We start from the raw sequence: 12,572 nt of genomic DNA, 5'->3' as shown, positions 1-12,572 counted from the left end.
GGTGAATTTGAATTTCATGTAGTTACATATTGATAATTTTATTTTCAGGTAACTCACTCTTAGTAATATTTTATTCACTTTCTATATTTATTTATTTATTTCATACTTGGTTTGTTCTAATGCTTATTTGGTATTTCTGATAAATCTATTCTATAAGCATTTAGATTGCTTTTCTACCTAATTTTCAACTGGGATTTACATGTGCAGCCTTGCATTTTTTTTTTTGTATAATTATTATTCAATAAATTTTACATGTGTGTCGGTTTCTATTATAAATTTTATGTTTTTTTATTACAAATTTATTTTTACAGAGGAATTTATTAAATATGACCAAGTAAATTACCTATGTTGCGACAATAGATATCTTAATCTTCATTTTTTGTTTGATTTTCTCAATTTTTTTTATTGTTGATGATTTTTTTTCATTACTTTACACAATTGTTATTGAGTTGTTTAATTAGATGTGTACATAAATTTTTCGATTTACATCTAAGAGATTTCTTGCTATATATATATATGGAGAATCTAGTGGAGGAAACTATTTGGTTAATGCCCAAAAGAGTTTAAAGGCTTTAAGTGCTTTAGATGTTGCTTTCCTTTAGGGAAAAACTTTACCTTCTAAGATGAGTGTTTAAGGTATGTACCATACTCATTTTATACATTAGGTCCAAACATATAGATGGATACATAAAATATTTTTGGAGATACTTAACTAAGTTATTCAAGTCCTTATAGTAATAGAGAGTTAACAAGCATGTGTTACTCTTTACTTGCTAACAGTTGCTAGGATTTCACTTCTCACTCAAAACTTGGGCTTCCATACTCTTTTTGTTCATCATGCCACATTTTATCTCGAGTTGCTCAAACAATATCTAAATTAAATTGATGTCCTTTTACATTTTACAATTTGATTCTTATATTAAATTCGAGACAGTTTAAGTATTTTTTTTAAATGTTATTTATCCGTTACTTGAAAGCCAAATCATATACCTTTTAAAGCTGCCACCTCTTGATTACATGTTTAGAAAGTGTTTTTTCTTTCTTTCAATTGTCTCACAATTAAAAGTAGCGTGTATTTTTAAAAGTAGCTCGTGGTAACACGTGAACAACCTATATAGTTTAAAGAGAAAGTGACTTGTATTGTCTAACAAATCAAATTATAAGACCTAAATTATCCAAATTAAAAGTGTAATGGTGTTTTTATAATATTCAAAACCATAGGGCCTCTAGGGTCATGGAACATGAGGAGCCAATTGCATTGCTTTTTTAGTTTTAACCATTAGTTAAAAAGTGACCACTCCCAGCTATGTTTTGTGGGAGAAACCTATACGTGTGTGTGTGTAAATCTTTGACCAACTAACACAGAGGGGACACCTAATGCTATGCTAATCATTATCAAATCAAATAAAAATCATACAAACAAAGCCACAACGTTACAGGTGCGGATTCCCTCCACTAGAGATTTAGAAGGTTCCACCATTGTAGACTAGTTCATTATATTATTATGCATAACGACTGATATTTTACAATCTGAACTCCAGAGCTGGATATTATTATTCGATTAAGTCTTTAATATTGGATGCCATCACTCTCCGACAACCTCTGGCTTTTTGAGGAGTTGAGCGAAGGAGTGGAAACGTACTCATGCATGTCTCATATTCTTCCTTCCACAGACCCATCGACGGTTCCTACCAAGTAAGATCTGCACAACCTCCTTCATGTTAGGCCTTTGAGAAGGCAACATGCTGGTACAGAACACCCCTAGTTCGAAAACATCTCTCATCTCATCCACGTAACAAGCCTCCTTTATCTCCTCATCTAACACATCGACTATAGGTTTTCCTTCTTGCATGTGACGCCATGCCCATTCGGCAAGGCACGTATCCTCGTCACCAGAATTAGCTGCTTTCCCTGTCGTTAGTTCAAGAAGGACAACTCCAAAGCTATAAACATCAATCTTCTCATTCACTCTTACTGTTCGAGCATACTCTGCAGTTCAAGTTATAAAATATAACGAACTTAGATGAAACTGTTTGGTAGTGGAAAAGGAGGGAAAGGAAACAAATGCACAAAAATGGCTACGTTTTCTCTTATTACCTGGAGCTATGTAACCCAAAGAACCAGCCACAGCAGACACAGTAGCAACTTCTCCCTGCTTAACAAGCATCCTTGCTAAACCAAAATCGGCGATTTTTGCGTTGAACTCAGAATCCAACAGTATATTGCTTGACTTGACATCTCGGTGTACTATGGGAGGAGAGCAGTCATGGTGCATGTAGCACAGACCCTGGGCAGCTCCCACTGCAATCTGCAGCCTCTTGGACCAGTCCAAAGCAACATGATTCACTGAACCCGATGCACCTTTTGCCTTTCTCTCTGAATGCAGCCATTGATCAAGACTACGCTTCTCCATATACTCGTAAACAAGAAGTTTCGAGTTATCATTGGAAATACAACAAAGCAACTTCACTATATTCAAATGCCTTATGGTACCCAGTATCTCAATTTCCGCAAGGAACTCCTTCTCAAGTTTCTGGTCTGAATTTCTGTTATTCGAGATTCTTTTCACAGCTACATCACCAAATCCATTTGCAGCAACACGATATACTTTTCCTGATCCACCACTTCCTATCAGGTTGCTTTCTTTCAATCCTGAAACTATGTTTGATTCAGTAAAATTCAACTTATGGAAATTGATGAATTGCCATTCTGAATCCAATCTATGGTTTCTCTTCCTGTGAACTCTGATCATGATGAATGCAAATAACAACGCTAACAGAAAGGCTGCAAACAAAGTACTTAATATCAAGGCTAGGAATTGGGTTGAAGTTTTGCTTGATTTATGAGGTCTGGAATTGCAAAGCTTAATGTATAGGGATGACCTTCTTGTACAAAGATCAGGATTGTTCAAGAAACTAGTGGCATAAGCAACATTTTCATACTCAGTGGGGATTTGCCCCATGAGATTATTCGAAGAGAGATTGAGAAAAACAAGATTCAGAGAACCAAGTTGTGGTGGAATTTTACCAGAAAATTGATTATCTGATAAGTCCAGTTCGAGCAGGTGAGGTAGGGTAGCAATCTCCTCCGGAATCTGTCCAGAAAGTTGATTTTGACTGAGGTTTAGAGTAGTTAAAGATTTCCATGAGATGATGTCAGCTGGAAGTGCTCCGGTCAGCTGGTTCTTATCAAGTAAAAGAACCGTCAGATTAGGAAGAGCGGTTAATTCAAGAGGGATAGTGCCAGTAAATTGGTTATTGCTCGCTTTGAAGACTCCCAGATTCCTCCAAGAATTCCCTTCAATGGAAATACTCCCAGAGAACTTGTTGTTACTTATCTCGAGCAGTGAAAGACTAGTTGACACTTCATTAGGAAGCTCTCCAGTGAACAAATTATCACTTATCATCAGTTGTTGCAAATTTAACGCTGTCCATAAACCAACAGGAATATTGCCAAAAAATGCGTTGTTTGTGATTCTTACTGTTAGCAAACTACTGCAATTCTCAAGTGATTTTGGCAACTCTCCACCGAGCTTATTATCAAAAGCTACCACGCCTCTTAAGCTACCTCCATGGCATAAATATTCAGGCAGGTTCCCTGTAAGCCTATTGGAACAAACCTGGAAGCCTTCAAGGGCTGAGTATCGCCCAAGATCTGGAGGGATTGGCCCTGATAAATTGTTGCTAAACAACGCAAAATCTTTCAATGCGGGAAGACGACCAATGCTTTCTGGGATCTCACCAGATAACTGATTGGAGGACAAACTCAAACCTGATAATTTGTCAAGCTTCCCAAAATCAACAGGTATTGTACCAGTCAGATTGTTCTCCGAAAGATCGACGGAAGTCAAATTCAAAGCTTCAACAACCCGAGGAATTTCCCCAGATAATTTGTTCTTGTAAAGATATAGCACTCTCAAATTTATCAACATGAACAAACTGCCAGGAATATTCCCAGTTAGTTTATTAGAGGATAAATCCAAGTGCTCCAATGCCACCATTTCTCCAATCATTTGTGGAATCTCGCCAATCAAATTCGCTCCGGAAATCCACAACATCTTCAGTTTCTTCAGCTGGGTGAAACTGGAATGCAACCTTGATGGAGAAAAGCCATTGTGAGCCATAGATAACTCTTCAAGCTTAGACAAGTTGCCTATTTCTGGAGGGAAAGTGCCGTTGAACTGATTGTCATAAAGCCGGAGAGTTCTTAGCTCTGGTAACAGTCCGATGGCTGCTGGAATATTACCAGAGAAGTTATTTGCATAAAGGTTAAGGTACGAGAGGCGAGCCAAGCAGTCAATATCATCAGGAATTGTGCCAACAATATTGTTCTGAGAGAGGTCTAAGATCTCCAACTTGGACAAGTTATGTACAGCCACAGGGAACTTTCCAGTAATATTGTTATTAGAAAAGTTGAGAAATGTGAGGCTCTTAAGGTCTGAAAGAAAGGGTGGGATAGTTCCAGAGATGTTCTTGTTATCAAGGATGAGTTGAGTGATGGAGTTATCGGTGCAGACTACTCCAGGCCAATTGCAATGAGAGGAGTTTGATGGGGTCCATTGCTCAAGAGACAACGGATTTTGCCAGTGTTCTTTCAGTCTTAGTAGAACGGCTTGTTGTTGATCATGAAATTGGGAGTTTGCATGAAGGAAAAGGATGAGGGTGAGGAAGTGAATTAAAAGGACAATGGGGGCTATTTCCGACATTTCGGAGGGTTTGAGTTTGTTGTTCTGGTGTGAACTCGTGCAAGATGAACTACAGAGAAAGACTGATTTATAGAGGTGATGATGCTCAGATTTCGGGCATCTATATTTACTGTATCTAATATTCAACTTGTTTGAGGGATTAAAAAACGATAGTGATCTCCTTCAAGTCTTTCGCGCGCACTCAGCTAAAACACCGGAAGTTAGTGGCGTGGGGGGGTGCTTGCAAAACAGCTATGATTGTTAATCTACTATATAAATAAAGCATGTATACTTATAGCATATAGCTATTAATGGTGTTCACAGACCGTTTGGTTCGGATAAAAAAAACCAACTAGCCAGGTTTTTAAATTTTTAAAAAATTTGATTCGAACCGAATTAAAACCAGTTCAAACCGAACCAGTTCAATTTCAATTTAGATTGTTTTTTCTTTGAAAACCGAGAGATCTAATTCCATCAGAAGAAAAAATAATTAACCCCAAATGAAGCAACGAAAACATAGCTCTACCCGTCAAGTTTCAACAAACACTACTAAAAAATTCAAGGTATACATCAAAAAATATTAATTAAGTGGATCCAATATAACTCTACTAGTAAAATACAACATTGTTATCAATGTTTTCAACAACCTTTATTAGCCTTTCTTTTGACAAGGAGCATAGTCAAGCAAAGGAAGAACTCTTGGCAAGATGGAGTGCATGGTACCATCTTCACCCACCACTTCTAGATTAAGGATCAAATTGGTAACTAAATCCACTATCCAAAATTTTTAACACATGAATTTACCAAATTCAAATAAAAATAAGAGAATTAAGAGAAACCTAAATGAAAATCCCAAATGAGTCATAAAAATATCATTTTTCCCATCCTTAAAAACTTGAAAAATTAAATGAGCAAACATTAATGCAGAAAACAAGAGATGAGGACATGCAAAGAGTTGTTGAGTAGCAGCAACCATCTTAGAGAAGGTGAGACGTATCCCTTGACCTCCTACTTGAAACAACATCCTTTTTCTTTTTTTTTTTCATGCTTTTCAAATTTCTCAATTCAGGTTTCTTAAGGTTTTATGACAAGGAAGTCTCTTGGACTGCAATTAATCAAATTATACCTAGTAAAGAGTACATATATTAGGGAGAAAGATAGGGGTGGGGGAGCAACGGATGGGGGGAGGGAGGGGAGGGGAAGGGAGGCGACTTCTATAGTGATTTAGGATTAGGTGTTTATTTTGGTTGAACCAGCTCACTCAGTTTCAGCTTTATAAAATCAAAACCAACCCGAATCGAATGGTTTTTCTTGTTTTTAAATCATTTTTTTTCTTGGTTTGGTTTTTTTAATTAATCTTTTTTTTTCTTGATTGGTCGAGTTTTTTAAACACCTCTAATAGTTATACTAGAAGAAAAAAAGGGAAAGAGAGAAAGATCTCTCTAAAATGTGTTAATGTCTTCTTTTTATGGGTTTAAATGACTTTTTGATACTTAAATTAGCATTAATGATGGAGGAAAAGAGCATTAAGAGGTTATGTTGTATGTATTTGCAGAGCAAAGTTTAAAATGAAAAAAGATGGAGTTTTTTTTATGAAAGAGAAGATCCTTTACCTTAGAGTTCAAAATTTTTTATACAATCTTGAACCCATGTGAGTGTGTCCATACAAGAGTAGGATAGGCTACTTGTCACCTACAACTTTGGACTAGTTAAGGACATGCCTAAAAGGACAATAAAACATTACAAAGGTTGTTCTTTTTTTAGAAAAAAGTTTTATGGATTGTGTATTATTGATGACAATAATGAGATCAATATTTAAGATACATTTGGACAATAATCAAGCTTTCATTTAATACATTTAAGTTTTTCTTTAAGGTTGGTGTTGAGTAGACCATGTTCGACCCAGAGGTTATGCATCCGGGTCTGGGTGTACAAGCCTTGTCTATGGTTCAGTCTTCATGGAATGTTAGCTAGCCTTATATCTAAGGTATTTGTCTTGTTGGATCATATAGACATCTCAAGTCCAATCTTGTAGGTTTTATAGAACCTAAATTTCATCCCTTATCAATTACCCTTATCTTAAAGTGAGGTTTACTCAATTTGAGATTTCATATATGATGTAATTTGAACAAACCTAGGCTTTAAATATATAACTCATCAAGTTTAAATTGTCTAGCCATCTTGTTTAAAGAGTTACCTGAATGGACTACGATATTGGAGAGTGACATGCAATTCAGAGTATATAAATCAATTGAAAAATATAGATGCTAGATATCCTAAGTTGAATGATCAGTCAAGTGCTTCTAAAGATGTCTAAAAAGCTATCTAAGATGACTCTAAAATTTTATACTAAGTGGAGTAATGCCTTTATTCCTATACAAGATGTAACTATACACCTATGATAGAACATTTCCTTTATACTCGGTGATGTGATTATAAAAAAAAAAAATTAAAAAAATGTGCTCCTTTTAGGCTAAAATGGATTGCAATTATAAAAATATATTTTTTAAGCTATTATGGATTGCAATTATAAATAAATTGAGACTCTTGTGCAGGGAAAGACCTATATAATAAAGAGAAGTCCTTCTAGGACCCAAGTCCTTTTATACAGCCTTAAGCCTCTATAGGTTTGTTGTGTAACCAAATCTTGAAAGATAAATGAGATTATTGTAAAACTAGGCCTTAAAGTATAGGCTTTGCCTTTTGTGAGAACAATCATACAATCAAGTTAAAGGATGCCATGTTTTTTGGATATGTGATGGCATGAATGGCACATATTATTGACTTTTAAGAACATGTGTTCAATATATTTTTTTTCATCTAGAAAGGGTGTACTACTTGTTCAACTGGGTACACTAAATCTTATAGGTAATAATTAATGGTTATGAGTATAATATCTATTAAAGAATGCATGACTAGTCTATTAAAGAAGGATGTATAACCAGTTCTATATGGGAAAGAGAGGTTAGCTTAGCTAAGGGGATATAAGATTAGTCTGATGGATGGAGATGTTTGGTTATTCCATAAGGTTAGTCTATGGGAACATATTACTAATATGTCAATAAGGGATGGAAAACAAGTCCAACTACATGGGCAGTCAGTCCACTAAGGAAGAATGCAAGATAAAGCCTTGTTGAGAATAGGCACACTGCTAGGTTATATGAAAAGCGTACGCGTGATCGATCCATCAAAAAATTATACATTACCAAGTCTTTTAAAGGAGGGACATGTGATCATAGAGAAGACTTTGTTAAAAAGAGGCGGGGCAAGGTGAGTTCCTTTATACTTAAGCAAGCTGGCTCATTAAGCTTAAAGAAATATGACCTTATATTTGGGTAAGGTGTTTTCCCAATAACAAGAAAACTCAGATGCTTTTATAGTTGGGCAAAATACGTACCTTTATAACTAGGCAAGACAAGTCTTTTTATACTTGGACAAGGTGGCTTATTGAACCTTAAATGAAACAATCTTTATATCTTGGCAAGGTGGTTTTTTTTATTAACTAGAAGAGTTGGATGCCTTTATTTCTAAGCAAGGTGGTTTTTTTTTTAAGTTTAAAGGAATATGATTTCTAAAGGAATGAAATTCCATAAGAAATATAACTTTTAGAGAAATATAGTTCCTAAAGGAACATGGATCCCAAATGAATATGGCTATTGGTTCCTAGAGGAACTAGACTCCTAAAGGAATAGGGTTCTTAGAGGAATGTGGTTCTCAAATAATCATTTTTCAATGGACACTAGAGATTCCTTGGTTGAATAGTCAGGCAAGCGAATAATGTATGCTTAAGGTTCCTAGGTTAGAGGACTGGATAAATAGAGTAAACACTTGAGGTTCTAGATGTTTATGCAAAGTACATAGGGAATACATGTTTAAGGATCCTAGGATGGGCTAATAGATAAAAAGAATAGACGCTTGAGGTTTTGGTATGCACGCAAAGTAAGAGAAGAATGTATATATGAGGATCCTAAATTACATTACTAAACATATGGAATGGACCCCTAAGGTTTTTGGTATACATATTGAGCTAAGAGAGAAATTATACTTACTCAAGTAAGATGAACCCGAATGTAATCATGTTTGTTAGATAGGCATGTCTTTTATTGTTTGGCATGTGCTTTGTAGACCTCAGCATTTGACCAAATAATTTCCATTGGTTAGTAAACTTGGTGGCCATATACAAAGTCAATATATTTGGATATCTAACAGATAGAGCCTTTTAAGAAGCTGACCAATTTGATTTGCTTATTTAAAGAAAATATGGCATTCATGTGTTAAGAGGTATTTGATACAAATTGAGTTATATCTTAAAGTTTGGATCAATAAACATGTTGCTCTTGCATTTCACTTGAATGGTATTTGGTACAACTTTGGAATACCGTTCCTATTCTTTATTTCTTACCTTCTAATTGAAGATAAATACTTAGTTATAAGCTTATTTTCTAGTAACTTTTTCTTTATTCTTTTAAGAACTTGTCTGATAAGATTTATCCCACATAATTTTTTTACTCATTCGATGTGGTTTATTTTGTCAAGGTAATGAAAAATAAATGAGACTAAATAGACATTGGATGGAAGATTGGTATGATTTCTACAGGTATTACTTTTTATTTCTGTATTGATTGAGCTATATTTGAAAGTTTGGATCAATAAACATGTTGTTGCTCTTGCTTTTCACTTGAATGGTATACGGTATAACTTTGGAGTATCATCCCTATTCTTTATTTCGTGCCTACTAATTGATGATGGATAATTGGTTGTGAGCTTATTTTCGAGTATCTTCTTCTTTGTTCCTTGTTTGATAAGATTTATCTTGCATAATTTTTTCACTCATTCGGTGTTGTTTATTTTGTCAAGGTAATGGAAAATAAATGAGACCAAATAGACATTAGACGGAAGACTATTATGATTTCTACAAGTATTACTTTTTATTTTTATGTTGATTAAGCTATATTTTAAAGTTTGGATCAATAAACATGTTGCTCTTGCCTTTCACTTGAATGGTATTCTATACAACTTTGGAGCATCATCCCTATTCTTTATTTCTTGTCTTCTAGTTGATGATAGATACTTAGTTGTAATCTTATTTTCTAGTATCTTTTTCTTTGTTCTTTTAACAACTTTTCTGATAAGATTTATCCTACATAATTTATTTACTCATTCAATATGGTTTATTTTTCCAAGGTAGTGGAAAATGAATGAGACTAAATAAACATTCAAGGGAAGACTAATATGATTTTAACAAGTATTACTTTTCATTTCTATGTTGACAAGTCGGGCTCTAAATGGTTGGTCCAATTGATCTTGTATACTAGCAGCTTTTTGTTTCAAGAATTTTAAGGGGAATTTATATGAATAAAAGATAAAGCCAATGGTCTTCGGGAATTATTGTTTGGTTTAGTCCTAATTTCCTGGTGAAAACATTTCGTACCCGATAAGGCAAGCGAGCCCAACTAGATTAGATGATAATTTAGGTTTATATGCTCTTCTAACCAATTTGGTCAAATAAACATGGTCATTTGTGCTTGACTTTCCAAGCAATCATCTCATGTAGAAATACCAAAAAAGCTCAATAATTGGCACATTGTTAGTTAAACTCTTAGAAAATAATAAAATACATGGAAAAAGATGTTAACATCTTGAATGTGTTGAAAATTAAAGTTTGGCCTTATTTTGGTTTATTTCTCCTAAATTGTTTTCTATCATAATAATAAAAATTTGGTAAGGATAATAATTGATATCTTCTTAGCAAAGGTGTTAGGGCACATTCATGCATGCTAAAAAGAGTACATGCGTGTATATCAAAATAAATACATGTATGAGTCAAGTAATACATATAATAAGATACAATGATAATAGAATGTCTCCAATATTTTATGTGTTCATGTTCACGTTTTGCATGCCATATAATTCAAACAATATCATGGCCAACAAGAATGAAACTATATGGGCGTGACAATGATAAAATAAAAAATAGAACAAATAAAAAAAATATTTTATCTTATGCACTAGAAATTGATGGTTATGACCAATCAAGTCAGATTTTTCTCAAAATATATTTATATGTGATATTTGGAGGAGGATGTTAATATGGTTCGCTGAGAGATTGACAAGATCATTCTCATTAATGATGTAACTAACAATGCTCAATATTTTAGGCATTTATTTTTATTATACTTGATATTGATCCTTTTTGAAGGATTGAAAAATGGTGGTAGTGCCTTCCTAAGTCATGTACATATTAAACTCAAACAAATAAAGTTATTGGTATTAAGAAGTGTCTCAATGAGATCATTTTTATGGTTATTACACTATGAGATTAAAGAATATAATGTATAATACATAAAAATAAAAAATAAAAGGAAAAAATGGATAGAGAGAAAGCTCTCTCTAAAATGTGTTAGTGCCTTCTCTTTGTAGGTTTAGGAGACCCTTTGACACTTAAGTTAATCATTGATGATGGTAGAGAAAACGTGTGTGAAGATGATATATTGTGCATGTTTATAGAGAAAAACTTGATTAGGAAGAAGATATAGTTTTTAAAATTCATTATGGGTGTGTTTATTTATAAAACCTCGAAACTATATGGATGTGTTTATACAATGATATGATGACAATGTGATTGTCATTTACAACTTTTAACTATTTAAGGATAAAAACTCAAAGTCACAGTATGTCACTATTCCATTCCTCATTGAAAGGGTTTTCTTACCTAGAGCTTTTTTGGTCTTTATTTAGAATAATACGGGGAAAAACATGTACCCCACCTTAAAAACATTGACACACAGTTGTTGTTGAAATTTTGTTGTCTAAATGGTCTAAATGAACAATAAATAGGGTTGTTGTCTAAATAAATAATAAATAAAGATGGCGATGGATACTCAACAATTGAGTTTTTACTATATCTATATATTATTTATTATTTATTATTAATTAAATTACGTAAGAAATTTTTATATTCATATTCTATTTATCGAGTTTCAAATATTCATTATCTTGAGTAATATTTATTATTCAATATAAAATAAAAGTATGGTGTGTGTGTGTGTATTATCACTCATTCCATCAGTATTCATCAAATTTGGGTTAAAGCTGTCTTCCTTAACAACCATAGCTGTTTACTATGGAACACCAATCAATTGTTTATGGTCGTAATCAATAAAAGCTTTATATAACAAGAATGTCCTTCCCCACCCCACGCCAACACCTTATGTCTCTGCATAATTTAATGATGATGATAATAATAATTGCGAGAATTTTGAAAATGGCAGTCAATCTTTGAATGGCTGCCCTTTGAACACCATACATCGAGGAAGACTTGACCACTTGATAGCAGTGCAGCTCGTGCACAATCAATCTACCAATGAGAGAATTAAAGCCATGACACAATTGTTAACTGGAAGAGGGAAGTAAGAGGAAGAATATGAGCTAAGAAATGCTGATTTATCCAGGTGAAGTCATCTCTTACGGCATGCACCAAGGATTCAAGAGAAACAGAAAGTTTTTCCAAAAATAGGCAATATCATCTTTTCACCATCTTTTATACCTGGAGAAGCTGCAATATGTAACCTTGAGGGGATGAAAGGGAAGGGAAAAACGAAAACACCAGGGGAATATCCTAGGTTTTTGCCTTCTCCCAATTATAATGGAGGAAAAACCATTTCCTTCCTACAGTCTTCCTTACTATTACCAGTCAACTAGCTATCCCTATCCCCGTCGTCTCAACAACCATAGAATTGAATGATTGCTCATTCACCATATATCTCCATTGGATAAAGTATAGTCTAGTCTCCACTTTGGTCCGCGGGAGCTTAGAACCACACACTAACATCGTTGTCGCTTTATTTAAAAAAAACAGAGTACAGATCAATTATGATCAGAGAAATGA

General features: G+C 34.1%; 1 protein-coding gene across 2 annotated transcripts; it reads right to left on the bottom strand.

Moving 5' to 3' along the window:
• Positions 1 to 1,392: 1,392 nt before the first annotated feature.
• On the bottom strand, positions 1,393 to 4,998 carry LOC118051599 (uncharacterized). 2 transcript variants are annotated; one of them, XM_073406158.1, is made up of 3 exons: positions 3,028 to 4,998; positions 2,098 to 2,652; positions 1,393 to 1,989 (listed from the first exon to the last, which is right to left on the bottom strand). In XM_073406158.1, exons 1-3 carry the CDS (start codon positions 4,703 to 4,705, stop codon positions 1,643 to 1,645), a joined length of 2,580 nt encoding a protein of 859 aa, XP_073262259.1. In that variant the 5' UTR covers positions 4,706 to 4,998; the 3' UTR covers positions 1,393 to 1,642. The 2 variants fall into 2 exon arrangements, with proteins under 2 accessions (XP_073262259.1, XP_034918162.1); XM_035062271.2 differs by having other exon boundaries at positions 2,098 to 4,998.
• Between the last annotated feature and the right edge of the window lie 7,574 nt (positions 4,999 to 12,572).

This window comes from Populus alba, chromosome 18 (assembly GCF_005239225.2).
Source record: "Populus alba chromosome 18, ASM523922v2, whole genome shotgun sequence".
Taxonomy (NCBI): Eukaryota; Viridiplantae; Streptophyta; class Magnoliopsida; order Malpighiales; family Salicaceae; genus Populus; species Populus alba.
Note: the sequence above shows the minus strand (reverse complement) of the source record. Positions and strands in the feature narration are given on the sequence as shown.

Coding starts and splice junctions, on each gene's coding strand:
- LOC118051599 (XM_035062271.2), bottom strand. CDS start 4,705: ATGTCGGAAATAGCCCCCATTGTCCTTTTAATTCACTTCCTCACCCTC. Junction 1,990..2,097: donor TTTGGGTTACATAGCTCCAG/GTAATAAGAGAA, acceptor CTTGAACTGCAG/AGTATGCTCGAACAGTAAGA.